The 14,812-nt window shown below is 39.8% G+C and overlaps 1 protein-coding gene across 3 annotated transcripts in view; it reads left to right on the forward strand.

Moving 5' to 3' along the window:
- Positions 1–14,812, forward strand: part of rad54l2 (RAD54 like 2) — a 122,109-nt gene that overhangs the window by 70,159 nt on the left and 37,138 nt on the right. For 2 of the 3 annotated variants that reach the window (XM_043708511.2, XM_043708510.2), the window contains 7 exons: positions 2,512–2,741; positions 6,842–7,024; positions 7,818–7,951; positions 8,782–8,978; positions 9,735–10,077; positions 10,720–10,897; positions 13,970–14,218. In XM_043708511.2, the coding sequence (XP_043564446.1) occupies positions 2,512–2,741; positions 6,842–7,024; positions 7,818–7,951; positions 8,782–8,978; positions 9,735–10,077; positions 10,720–10,897; positions 13,970–14,218 (1,514 nt within the window). The remainder of the gene's footprint in view (positions 1–2,511; positions 2,742–6,841; positions 7,025–7,817; positions 7,952–8,781; positions 8,979–9,734; positions 10,078–10,719; positions 10,898–13,969; positions 14,219–14,812) is intronic. The other variant, XM_087994516.1, reaches the window with a different exon arrangement.

The raw sequence follows: 14,812 nt of genomic DNA on the forward strand, positions 1-14,812 counted from the left end.
ATAATGTCATGGCATATGTTTTTAACAGAGAGGCTACCGAATGCTCCTGTAATCTGTTCCACACACATTAGGGATGTTGTCCCTCATTTTCAGTCTTGCCAAAGCAAATCTCTAGCCTAAAATCAAATACTCTTCACTTTTATTATTCTTCTTACATTCATTATTCTTCTTGTAAAGTTCTAAATCTTAGCTACACTTCTGGCCGGAACAGCAAATGCTTTTTAAGTTTGCAATTTGGAAGTGCATAAATAACTTAATCACTGACATGAACTCAGTGGTAAACCTAGATTGATTGCAGAGACGTTTACTTAAATATCTAACTGTAGGGAGCAGCATTCACACTGTGATATTTCAATCTCTTATGTACCAGCAGAATTGAAAGTCAGGTATTTTGCTAGATTTGTGAAGTTATTACCCTCTGGTTCTTTCATCAGTTACCTTACATTTTGTTGTGCCTTTTGGTTACTGACCTATCTACTACCAGAAACAATTGCCATTTACCAATTGATACCGTTCATGATGTTGCGGACTTCTATTAAACCTGCCTATGCATTCTCTGTTTTTTGGTGAATAACTGAATCATTTCTCATCACCACACTTAACTGCAATTCTACATTTGTGGTGTCATGATAACCCATGGAATGAAAAAAATGTTTCAATTATAGATGTGTAACCTTTCTCGTCAGTAAAGGCATGTTTTGTATTACTGAGTCAGTGTGGTCATGAAGGCTCCAGGCTCAAGTACTGGACTGCCAGTTCCCATGGCACCAAATGTCACTAAGAAACAATGACTTTGAAGTGTGAATGAGAAAAACAGGAAACCAAAACAATGTATTGTTGACTTTTCTCAAATATTCAAACCTAATTAAAACACAATTTTAAGTTTTGAAATTACAGTGTAGATAGATACTTGCAAATCTAAAATGTCAATCAATGTAATCTTAAATGGCCATTTATCTGGTGCTGCTTTCACTGCAGTTTTGCATATGCTTGCATGTGGTTGCACATACTGCCCAAGGAAAGCCTGCTTCTGGCATCGGATCATTGATAAAAATCCAACTTTCCTTGAAGTACATCCATTGACCTTGAACTAATTCTTTTGAATTGCCTTGTATCCATAAAATTAAAAGTTTCAGCCAGCTGATTATAGCTCATGGACTTCAATCTGAGCAGATCTGTTCAAGATCACAATGCATAGCTCACTCTATTTTTGAATATTTTGCTATTATATTCTTCTATTTTCCTTTCTGAGCCACCAGCCCTTCAGTGGTACTTTTAATATAAAGCAGGAGGAGCTTCCTTCTACCTAACCTCCCTTGTGACTGATTTTTCCAGTGTGCTGGAGTTTCACAACTAACTTCATGATTGGTCAAACATGGATACCAAGATTATTCACTTAAGTGACAGTTTACAGAGGGTATTGATGAATAAAGAACTTGTCTTTGCATTATATCAACTGCACAATTCCTTATTAAATTAAGTCTAATAGATTTATTTTACCTTTGGTTTCATAAAGATTCCTACAAGGTCTTGTCCCAATAGCTGCATCTTTGTTAAAAAATTTATGCTTGCACAAGCCTGAAGATTTAAAATGATCTAAGTTGCAGTTCTAAAGAAATTATATTGGACTCAGTGTTAACTCGTTCTGTCCTCTCAGGTTGCCAGACCTGAGTTTCTCCAGCATTTTCTGTGTCTCTATTTGCTGTAATATTGTCTACTGTAAAATGTTGTGAACTGAATTGGAAGTTGAAACTTTATTGCTGGAACAGCACAGCAGGTCAGGCAGCATCCAGGGAACAGGAGATTCGACGTTTCGGGCACAGGCCCTTCTTCAGGGCCTGTGCCCGAATTCAGAAACTGAATTGGAAGACATTACCCACGGAATAGAAAAGTTTCAGGCTGAGAAAACTGAAGTATCTATTTGTGAATAAATAGAAAGACGAAACAAGAATTTGACAAATAATGAATAAATTACAACTAACAAAGTAGCGAGTTTGTTTCCTTTTTTTCTAGAAATGTTTCTAGTTTAGTCAATTTCGTGTACCTTTGATGTAATTTCAGTTATATATGAGTTGAGACTCAATACAAAGTCCTCCTTCTGACCAAACCCAAATCATCATGGTGAACTGAAGAAATGCAGCATATTATTGTACACCTGAGTCTTGTAAAACCAGAATTCTAGCCACAAATGTTAAGTTTGCTAGGCTTGTTACAATACAACCTGCAGAGAAGTAAGCTCATTTCTGTACTGGGATTTATTTGGTAACTACATTCCAGACATTCACAATGAATAAAGCCACTGCTCATTCAGAAACCAGAGGAAACTTTTGCTGGGCCATAGCAATTTAAATTGATGCTCCAATTTACTTGAGAATCAAAGACCATTTTTCGTTCAAATGCACAAAGACCTATTGAATAAGCACTCCTTATTTCTGTTTCAACACAAGCAATTCCCATTTTGTGATAGCAGCCTTTCTGTTTTTCATTACACCTTCCTTTTCTATTCCTCAGAAGATGTGATTGAGCTGAGCTCAGGGGAAGAAGATTCACTGCACATTCTTGACAGTGAATCCAGCAACGAAGAGGAGGAGGTGAATGAAGAGAGTAGTGGTGCACATGTGAACGATGCCTTGAATCAGCCAGATGATCTGGGCCGTGTCCTAGTCAACATAAATCATCCACCAAATGAGCAAGATATTTTCCTGGCACCCCAACTGGCACGAGCAGTCAAATCACACCAGGTAATTGGAGTTCATCCTTTTTGTCTGACGATTTGAGTGCAGCTTGATGCCTGGCATGGTATTTTTTAAAATTCTCTTTCCAATTAGTGAAACAGTTCCAGGTATTGCAGGGGGTGATGTTATATGATGCACTGCCATGACTTTTGCTTTTCAGTAACTTAATCTTCAGAGACTGTTACTGAAGGAAATTGAATCTAATCTTTTGGGTGTGTACTGCTTTAGAAGACTGTACCATTTTTATTGCCTTCTCTCTTGGCCCTCATTTAACTTGACAATGCATTGCGATATGGTAATGCTAAAATAGTCAATCATCTGTATCCATGATTTGTTTGAGATTTGTCTTTTAATCTCTGAATTATTAACCTTTTCATTTCTTGGCATTTTCTGTAATTTACTGAGTGCATATTACATTCAAAACAGGGAGGGAAGTGATGGCTTAGTGGTATTATCACTAGACTGTTAATCCAGAAATAAAGGTAATGTTCTGAGCACCCAGATTCAAATTTCACCATGGTAGAGATTTCAATTCAGTTGAATTTGAATTCAATTTTGAAAATCTGTAATTGAATCCTACATTAAACATAAAACCATTTGTTGGTTGTTAGGAAATATCCATCTGGTTCAAGAATGTCCGATGGAGAGGACAGCAGTTCCCTTCCCTATGTTTAGCCTGCATGTGACTCCAGATGTACCGAAATGTGGTTGAACTCTTAATTGCCCTCTGGGCAATAAATGCTAGCCCAGCCAGTGACATTCAAACCTTGTAAATGAAAACAGCTCCTATTTAACCTTGCTTCCTTATGAATGAAGCTAACACAGGGCAAGTGGAGAGACATTGTGTTCCTGGGAAATGCACCTTGTGACCAGCTGAAGCTGATCAGAACCTTGACTGTGGTCTTGATAAAATACCGTATGTGCTCGAGTAATAGTCAAATCTTTTTGACTACTTTTTAAGGTTAAATTTATGGGGTCGCATATTACTTGGATACTACTTTTGAGGGGCTGAAGTTCATGCCCATCAAAATTCATACCATTAGCAGAAGCCCAATTGATCTGTAAACGAATAAAAAAAAAGAATGAATTATGACACTTCTGAAAACCCGGACCGGAACACAACAGCCAGTGGACTAGAAGTCCGGGAGAAGTGCAGAACAACCAGGAAAGCCAGAGCAGGACCTGACAGCCGGAACACTGACTCATAAACATTGATCTGTTATCTGTGAAGAACTAGGGTCAACCTTTACCCAAGGTATGTGGAAAATTCTAGGTTGTTTGGCCAAAAATAGGGGGTCAACTTTTACATGAGATCGACTATTACTCCAGTATCTGCAGTAGGTTATTTAATCTTGACCAAGCATCCAGTGAATTCAAAAGAGAAAATGCTGGAAAATCTCAGCAGGTCTGGCAGCATCTGTAAGGAGAGAAAAGAGCTGACGTTTCTAGTCTAACTGACCCTTTGTCAAAGCGGACAAACAGTCAGTTAGACTCGAAGCGTCAGCTCTTTTCTCTCCTTACAGATGCTGCCAGACCTGCTGAGATTTTCCAGCATTTTCTCTTTTGGTTTCAGATTCCAGCATCTGCAGTAATTTGCTTTTATCCAGTGAATTCATGTGTACAGTTTCCATTAAAGTTATTTGAACTTCGACTTAATTCAGCAGTCTCCATCTGCATATTGGAAAAATGAAAACATGAGATTTTTGATTTGATTTATTACTGTCACATGTAGCACGGTGCATTGAAAAGTGTTATGTTGCGTGCTTTCTAGGCAGATCAGGGGAAGGGGGATGTGCTGCTGGGGATTTCCCTGAATTGCAGTGAAAGATTGTCCTTTAGTAGGACCTTTACTCAAATGGGTGGTGTTGATTCAGATGCACTGAATCATAGAATCGCTGCATTGTGAAGAGAGACTATTTGGCCTGTTAGGTCTGTACTGACCCACTGAAGTGCATCCCATTCCACATGGAGTTATGATGGCTAACCCACCTAACCTGTACATCCCTGGAAACTGGGATAATTTAGCATGGCCAATCCACCTAATCTGCACATCGATGATCTGTGGGAGGAAAGTGAAGCACCCGAAGTAAACTCTCACAGAAGCAGGGAGAGCATGCCAACTCCACACAGACAGTCACCCGTGGATGAAATCAAACCTGGGTCCTTGGTGCTTTGAGGCAGCAATGCTAACCACTCAGCTACTGTGCTGCTCTTTTAAAAAAAAATTTTAAAGTCTTCTTGCGAAGTTTACTTTTGTAAATTCCATCCTGCCTGATGGTTTTCTCTTGGTAACCACTTTAAACAGAAAATTATAAATAAAAATGTGAAGAGAGTACAGCAGAGCACATTTTGTTCATTGGCGAACAGCCAGAGAATGAAATCAAGGAACACTTGCAAGCCTGAACATACCCTTCCTTTCAGCAAAGTGCTTGACATTCTTTCTTCATCACCTCTTCATTCTCAGGACCCATTGACTCATCATCCTGTACTATCTAAATTTGTGTTATGCATTTTTAAATTTAGGAAGTCTGTGAGAGTCTTTGAGGGAGTGCAGAGGAGATTTACCACAATGCTTACAGGGAATGGGAAGGTGGGTTTTGGGTGCAAGGTTAGATTGGAGGAGCTGGACTGCTGTCCTTGGAGTTAAGGAGATTGATGGGAGATATGATTGAAGTGTGCAACATTGAGAGAGGGTTTGTTAGATTAAACAAGGAGCTGCTCCCTTTAGTTATTAATACAAGGAGTACAGAGGCACATGTTTAAGATTTTGGGCAAGGGATGTGGTGAGACTTCAATACCACTGCAAAGGTGATGGTGGGGAATTCTCTACCCAATGCAGTGATAGAGGCAGAGGAAGCTGGGTGGGGCCAAGCGAGACTGAATGGATTGTTCATTGGCTACGGTGATGTTGTTAACCATCTTTACTGCAGGTCACCTTTGCTGAGTGCCGAATCTATGCTGATGGCTGTTATGGGAAGGATTTATTACCAAATATTGTAATGTCAGAAGAGGTGAAAGAGGCTGCAAAGAGTGAGAAAGAAGTATCTGCAAAGTGCTGGGGAGAGAAAGGAGCTGCAGAAGGGAATGGTGTGAAGCTATACAAGAGAGAACAGTTCTAAACCTGTCACCAGAGGAATACGCTGATAATTAGGAGCTGGAAAACATGAAACCACTAAAGTAATGAATTCCTTGCAAGCAATTGTGGAATTTCTAGCATAAGGGTGGCCACACTGTCAGTTGTTAAAATTTAAATTTGAGATGCAGTATAAGTGATAGTAACAGCCTGGTTAAAACCTTTCAGCTTTGTGCATAAGTAATAGAAAAGCATCAACTATGACCACACCATTTTTGTTAGTTTTTTGGGATAATGTGTGTATGAAGTATGTGTCAGTTAGTTTGCAAAAATAATTATTGTTTATGCCTGTTTTACCAAATTAAATGTCATGATGTGTAAGAAATTAATGTTTCCCTTGTATATTGTAACTTTAGTTTTAGTGGAGGATTGATGACTATTCAGGATACTAATGAATTCATCTAATTTTGCTTTTACTAAATCCAAATACCTAACCTGGAAACAAATACACCGGATGCTGTTACTTGAGACGGTGTCACAAGTTAGTGAGAATGAAAAGGGTGCTCCTGAAAACCAAAAGTAGCCCTTGAGAAAATCTCAAGAACCCTCAAAGAAAGTAAAATATTTTATGTAAGGTCAGATCATTACCATTGTGATTTACCTTTGTGTTTGTGACCTCCGTGAAAGAGGCTCTGCTGCAGCAGCACAGGACAAGAGTTAGTCGTGGTCTAAATATGGAAAAAGACACGAGAGCTTCAGTTTGTTTTGTGCTTCACTGGTAGTTCCGAAACTTAAACTTAATTTCCCGCGTGCTTCATACTTGCTGTTGTTGTTCACCTCTTTTTTTTGCACTTGTATTTACCTTTGCAACACCAGAAAGCATGTGCACACTCATTTCTAAGCATTAAATATACTGTTAGTGACAGACTCTTGTCGAATTCAGTTACAGTTTAAAAAAAAAAACGATGTGAAGCTGATGCTTGGATTTTGTGATGTTTGTCAGTTGATTAATATTCTAATTCTGTATCCATAGGTCGGTGGAATCCGCTTCCTGTATGACAATCTAGTGGAATCACAAGAAAGATTTAAAAGTAGCAGTGGGTTTGGCTGTATCCTAGCACACAGTATGGGTCTTGGAAAGACCTTGCAGATAGTCTCCTTCGTGGATGTCCTCTTTCGATACACAGAAGCTCGCACTGTCCTTGCTATTGTACCGGTCAGTATTTGTATTCTGATTTTATTATTCACGCTGCTGAAGGGCATTTCTCTTGGGAGGGAAGAGAAAGAGGAGATTAATCATAGATTATGCCCGGAATAGGTATTGGTCTGTAGGACATGAAGGTTTGGGCTCTTTGTCTATACATCAGTGAGGTGTAGTGCAATAACCTGAAACTTATCTCCTCTGTATTTTGTTTTGTATCAGTGATGGTATCATTACATTCTACATAGCTGTTGCACAGTAGTGCTCTTGATATTTCCTCGTACTGCTTAAGAAAAGAAACAAAAAACACTTCACTTGGGATGTTGCAGTTTCTGAAGAATCAAGTATTTTACAGGAGAGAGGAGGTATTGAGCAGAGTGTTTTAACCAGTACTTCAAGTGAAATAGAAAGTGAACGAACCATGTTTAATCACCAGTTGAGTGCTTTGGTTGGGGGGTGTATGCTTAGAAAAATATTGGAGCTGATGTGGAAGTTTGTTTTGTTTCAGTAATTTATAATGGGTCGGATTTCATGTTTTAGTAAAACAATCTAAGGATTCTGATGCAGACATGCTGGGCCAAATGACCTCCTGCCCGACACACATTCTGTGAGTTTATTTTACCTGTAAGTTTTGTTTGGCGACTTAATCCCAACTGAAGTGGTAAGAATGAGGTAACTAAACAGACAGGAAGGCAGATGGCCAGTTTGCCAACTTTCTAAATTCTTTACTTGAAAGTCGAATCAGGGGCTAATGACATGTTCACTTACCTTTGTACACAGAGATGACATTGGCCTTTATTGATTTCAGGTGAACACTTTGCAGAACTGGTTGGCAGAGTTTAACATGTGGCTGCCTGCCCCAGAAATACTTCCTGCAGATTACAACTCTGAGGAGATACAGCCCAGGAGTTTTAAAGTTCACATCCTAAATGACGAACACAAGTATGTCTTGTTATGTGTTTATAAAAGAGGATATCCAGGTCCTGCTGTGGTCCTAAAAGAAATGGGGCAAGTCTGCACAAATGTATTTGGGCATTCAGGGAAGAGTGTTGCAAATGTCATTTACCTTGCAACCAACTTCCAAACAAATTAAAATTGAGAGCACCTCTGGTTCTGGTAATAAATGCACTCCCTGCTGTGTTACTGATCCATGCAGCCTGATGTGTCAGTTCGGGTGAATGTTTACCATTTAAAAAGAGCTAAACATTGTCTGTTTTTGTCACCCCTCTAATTCTACTAAAAATGATTGGTCATTTATATATTTGATTGCCCTTTCTGGGTTCTTACTGAACACATGATGGCAGCTGACTTTACTTAAGGCACTGCAGTTCGGAATAATTAATTGTGAAGTGCTTTTGAGGTTTTTCACACTGTGCTAAAATGTTATATACAAGTTCTTTGAACAGGAAACGATGTCCAGAGAGCATCAATGCCTTCAATTATTACAATGGCCCTCACATTTGAATAGACTTTGAATATGCACTGGCAAAAAGAACTGGGACTGCCAGAGAGGGTGGTAACCCAAAATGAATTTCAGGAAATCTAGGAAATTGGTTAGAGGGAGGAATATCACATTGTGAATGGATATTGCTAAGAAATGGATACACGCACCAAACATTGCCATCATGATAATGGCAATAATCCTAGAAATAATCCTTTGGCATCTCGCTACTTCATTAGGACGAGAACATGGCAACCATTTATATTGATAGACTACACTGTAAAAGTATCCTCGTCTTCCAGGTTATTTGACATTCCCATTCTTTTTGTAGAACAACTGTGGCCCGTTCCAAGGTGATTAATGAATGGTCAGCAGATGGTGGTGTGCTGTTAATGGGGTATGAGATGTATCGTTTACTGTCGTTAAAAAAGTCATTTGTTACTGGGAGGAGGAAGAAAACAAAGAAACCAGCGGGACCTGTAATTATAGATCTAGATGAGGAAGATCGGCAACAAGAGCTATTGAAAGGTAATAATGAAATAAATGACATTTGTAACACCTTCAACCGTAGTAATTCTAGATACATTCACTGCTAGAAGAGGAAGATGTTTTGACCCTCATCACTGTACTTGCTATCAAATATACTTGCTGTCTAATCAAACAATCTGAAACTATTCTCATTTATCCATTGTAATCCTGTGCCCTTCAGCTAACTTAAATGTTTATCTAACATTCCTTTAACCAATGCTGTGGTCTGCCTTACTTGCTCTTTGCAGCTTAGCACTTGATGCTCCAACTATTTCCTGCAATTCCCATTCCTCAGCTATTCAGATGATTCTGTAGATATATAGGAGTTCACAGCAGCAGTGGAGGTCAGTCAGCCCATAATTGTCAGTGCTAACATTCTCACATAAAAATAATAAACTAATCTCACTGGCCTACTCCATCCAAATTACTGACAAGCCAAATTAAAGAAATTAGACGATTATTTTAAATATCATAAAGCAAGCTTGTGCTATTTGCAATTTAAACTATTAATAGTAATTGCATATCGTTGATAGTATGCTTTCACTTAGAATCAAGAGATTGCATTTTTGTTCCTCGTGGTATGGAGTCAAAGTAGTGATAAACTTAGAAGATCTTTAATGACATTACTGCTCTAATTGGAAGAGCTCCTTCGCCAAGGATAATAAGTTAGGTACTTTGTATAGTTATTAGCTGGATCCTTTACGATACAACACTCTGCTGTTCTTCATTTGATCAGAAGTTTAATTTATTTCTCAGGGATTGAAAAAGCACTGGCTAGACCAGGCCCTGATGTTGTCATTTGTGACGAAGGCCACCGCATAAAGAATTGCCATGCCAGTACATCTCAGGCCTTGAAGAGCATCCGTTCGAGGAGGCGAGTGGTCCTGACTGGGTATCCACTTCAGAACAATCTTATGGAGTACTGGTGCATGGTGGACTTTGTCCGGCCCGATTTCCTTGGTACCAGGCAGGAGTTCAGCAACATGTTTGAGCGTCCCATCTTAAATGGACAGTGTATTGACTCCACACCGCAGGATGTCCGCCTGATGCGGTACCGCAGCCACGTTTTACACAGCCTGCTAGAAGGATTTGTACAAAGGTGAGAGGTTTGCAAAATTATGGCCAAATAAATCTCTGGCTCGGGTCCATCTGGGGCACTGAGTTGAGTTTTACCCATTGCATCATGGAACGAAGAGATGAGTTGGGGAGGGTTGCAATGTGTACACCTCACTGAATTTTTTTACATGGTGTGGTGTGTGATCCAGAATATGTCATGAATTGTGAGCTAATTAGGTGTTTCAAGGAGCTGGCACAGTCACAGTGGATCAAATAGCCATGTCCGTTGCTATCTGATTCAGTTTACTGCTGTGTGTCATCAGATCCTTTGCTAAAGATTTTGCAGCCCCCAGTCACAGATAATATGAGCTTTAAACAGATCACTGTGGAAGTCCACCACAAAAATTGGATATACAACAGGTCAGGTATTACGTGTGGGGAGAGCATGGTAATGTTTCATCTTGATGACCTTAATCAGAGCTTTAAGTTTTACTTGATGCCTTTTTCCTGTGCTGCATCATTCTTCAGCCATTGGTTCTCTGTCTCAAAGTAGATTATTTAGCAAAACTCTAAGTTTCTAATTCTTTTCAGTAAGAAACTTCACAGGCTCGCTGCCCTCATTCATTTTCTTTTGTTAACACGATCTGCTGCTTCAGAGGATTGATAAATTTGACTTGTTATGCAGACGAGGTCACGATGTCTTGAGAGGTCACCTTCCTGAGAAAGAAGAACACGTGCTGCTAGTCCGTCTCTCCAAAATTCAGCGATCACTGTACACCGAGTTTATGAATCGTTTCCGAGATGCAGGAAACAGTGGCTGGCTGGGTCTCAATCCTCTCAAAGCATTCTGTGTCTGCTGTAAGGTAGGCCATTGTCTTTTCAAAACTGTACAGAATGATAGAAATCTGGAATGCCTTGTACCTTTGTTTAATCACTAAGCAATCAGTGGCTAGTTTCTCGGTAATTGCTGATATTGATGCAGTGTTAGGGCTTGTACAGTATATTTACCTCAAGGGGAGTGTTTGATGAAAGAGTACTGAGATCACTATTTTGTATCTGGCTGAAAGAGTGTCTGTGCTGAGATGTTTGATAGTGATCCTTATTGGAAGAGTCAGAGGGCATAGTTTCAAAATAAAGGGGAGCTAATTTAAGACTGAAATCAGGAAGCATTGCTTCTCTAAGTGTTGAGAGTCTTTGGTACTTTTGCCACAGATAGCTTTGGGAGCAGAGTCCTCTATATAGTTAAGGCTGAGATTGATTCCCGACTGATCGGGAATCTATGGTTATGGAGAAAAAGCAGGAAAGTGGGTGTGAGAAATGTTCGATCAGCCAAGATCCTGTTGAATAGCAGAGAAGGGCTGAACAGCCTACTCCTACATTTTTTTTTTAGAAGATTTGTAGTTCAGGTTGATGATAAGTCTGTAAGTTAGCTTGCTGAGCTTGAAGGTTTGTTTTCAAACGTTCCGTCATTCCTATCTGCCTTCCCTTGAAAAAAAACCGGAAATGACATCATCCACGTGAAGAACCCAAGTCCTATAAATAGTGAGGTGGGACATATCACCAGCGCTTCACCAGAGACTCTCTCTGATGTTACCTAGTAGAGTGACGAAACGTCTGAAAACAAACCTTCACGCTCAGTGAGCTAACTTACAGACTTGGTCTACTCTTATTCCTATTTCTGAAGATCTTCTTAAATATTCACAGAGCTGAGACTTTACATTATTATTGTTTCCTGATTATCATAAACTAAATAAGTCTGTTGTGATGAAAATTGGTGTTAAATTGACAGGTAAAACTAAACATTTAAATTGGAAGGGTCGAGATGACTGAAATGGGAAAACAACTAAATGTGAGACAGAGAAAGAAATAAACTGAGAAAGGAAGAAGACAGTTAGATTGAATTCATGAAAAGACCTGGAAAGCAAACTGGATGAATACAGAAACGCAGTAAAAAGCAATGACCAAGAAAATAATTAACTGTGGTAGAGAGAATCCAGGTGCCTCAAAGAAGCAATGGCTTTGAGTTTTGAGATTGACTTAGAATTAAAGAAGGGAGAGTGGAAACAAATGGAATTTACCGGGTTGGGAAATTGACCAGATTCCTCAAGCCATTTTGATGTTCACTTAAAAAGGATAAGGGCCAATAAAAAAAAATGAAGGGACACAATTTAAGGGGGCAGAGAGACTTGGTTATCCCTACAATCGTTGAAGGTGGCAGAGCAGGTTGAGTAAGTGGCTAAAAATGGCCTCAAGTGGGATTTAGGGCTTTTATGAATTGAGTATAGGATGCAAAATCAAAGCTTTTAACATGATCATTGAGAGCTCAACTGAAGTATTCTGTCCGATTTTTGATCCTGTACTTCTGGAAGAATGTAAAGGCCTAAGGAACTGCAGACAAGACTGACAAAATGATTCTGGATCAGGGACTTCAGTTATGCAGGTTGATTATAGAAACTGAGAGAGGTAAAGATTGAGAGGAGGTCTGAAAGAAGTGCTAGAGGTTGAGAGATATCTAGATAGAGAGAACCTGTTCCAATTGGCAAAAGGATCATGACCCAGAGGACAACAGTTTAAGGTAATTAGCAAGAGAGGGAATAGTGATATTTTAAAAAAATATATTTTTTAATGTGACGAGTGTTTAGGATCTGGATACATTAACAACTGAGTAGAGGCGGATGCAATTGGGACTTCCAAGGGATTTGACTAGGCATCTGCGGAGAAAATTTACAGCAGAATGGGAAAAGGGTGAGGGATTGGGCTAACTGATTAGCTCTTGCTTAAAGCCAGTATGGACACAATGGGCTAAGTGGCTTTTCTGCATTGTGACCATTCTATCATTCATGCAGTATTTCTTGACAAGCCTTTTCTTATTTGCAAATCATCTGAAACCCGCTGTGAAATGCCTCAGCACATTGTTTGTATGCGAGGCATGTTGGGTAACTGTTGACTCAATCCTTCATCTGCACTGACAAAGGTTTCCTGCAGACTATTATTTGAAATAGTTCTCTTCAGCTTACTTTTGTTGTAATCATGAGCTGCATTCAGTGGCCTGTCTACTGGGGCTGTTTTAATGGCTGTCCTCTAATCAAAAGGAGGTGAATTGTCTCCTGGGGCAGGTTGGGCTGAACAGCAGTCAGTTTGTCACTGACAAACCCCACATTACTGGCAGCCTAATACATTCTTAACTGCTTGGGATATTCTTTATAGAGGGTGTAAGAATACTGTCCTTTAAGAAGGTACACAGTGTAATGCTTAATTAACTGCATTCTCATGTCTTTCATTTATTATTTTTGTCGGGTACTGAGACACGGTGAAAGGTGTGCTATCCAGGCAAGTCATAACTTCCATAACTCCCTCAGGGTCATAGAACAGAATGCAGAATATAATGTTACAGCTACAGAGGAAGGTGCAGAAAAAGATGGACTTTAATAGGAAAGTAAGTTCATATTGTAATCTGGTAATAGTTTGAGTCTGAGGAAACGCTGCATTTTCAGAAGGGGAATTTCCTAGTTTTCCTTGGAGAATTTACGAATGTAATCATAGGAACAGCCATATCTGCTTAATGTCTCATCTGAAGGATGATTACTCAGGGTTGGGCACAAACACATTCCTCTTCTGCAGTCTTGGCTCAATGAGTCAAAAGGTTGTGGCTTCAGAAACTTAGTGTGTCATATTATTACTGTCACCCATAACATGCAGTAAGTGTCACATACTGTATTGGTTGTAAGGCTTACCTCTGTTTATGGCTGCTTTGAGGACTGCAGATGCTGGAGATTAGAGTCGAGAGTGTGGTGCTGGAAAAGCACAGCAGGTCAACCAGCATCAAAGGAGCAAAAGCCCTTCATCAGGAGTCTGTTCTGTCTGTTAAGGTTGGTGGATGTGACAAATGGTAATATTGACTGGTCATTGTTGTTTTCTTTTCCATCTTTTACCAGATCTGGAACCATCCAGATGTACTTTATGAGGCTTTGCAGAAAGAGAACTTAGCCAATGATCCAGATTTAGATCTTGAGGTAAATGATCTTAACACAGGTGCGCCAAATGCACGTGCTCTGCCAGTTGGGGGCAAGAGGAAAACGGAAAGTGCATCAACCACCATAGATTCAGCAAACAGCAAGTTCACGCAGAATGTTGGCTTCAACCATTTCCAAGACAAAACTAACCAGGTCATTACCTATGAGTGGGTAAGTGCCATACTACTTCCTTTCTCTTGTTTGCATTGTGGCTTTTGGAAGCTGGATATTTTAGTTGCAGGCAATCTAATTTGGTTGCTATCACTAATAGAATGCTGTTTCTTCTATGTGAGGGAGATTATTTATTGACTACACCAATCCCACAACTGTCTTAGATCCTCTGTTGCATTCAGTATAATTTATGGGCGGCACGGTGGCACAGTGGTTAGCACTGCTGCCTCACAGCGCCAGAGACCCGGGTTCAATTCCCACCTCGGGCAAGTGTCTGTGTGGAGTTTGCACATTCTCCCCGTGTCTGCGTGGGTTTCCTCCCACAGTCCAGAGATGTGCAGGTTAGGTGAATTGGCCATGCTAAATTTGCCCATAGTGTTAGGTGTAGGGAAATGGGTCTGGGTGGGTTGCACTTCGGAAGGTTGGTGTGGACTTGTTGAGCTGAAGGGCCTGTTTCCACACTGTAAGTAATCTAATTTTATCTTGTCTCTATTGTTCAGTATGTTTCTATTGCAATGAACTGTTATGTCCCTTCCATTCTGCTCTTGGCTTCTGAGGACTCCTTGGAACTGCTTTGTATTATTCCTTAATATC

This window comes from Chiloscyllium plagiosum, unplaced genomic scaffold, assembly GCF_037043375.1.
Source record: "Chiloscyllium plagiosum isolate Xiang-an unplaced genomic scaffold, Cpla_swu_hap1 HiC_scaffold_14, whole genome shotgun sequence".
Lineage (NCBI taxonomy): Eukaryota > Metazoa > Chordata > Chondrichthyes > Orectolobiformes > Hemiscylliidae > Chiloscyllium > Chiloscyllium plagiosum.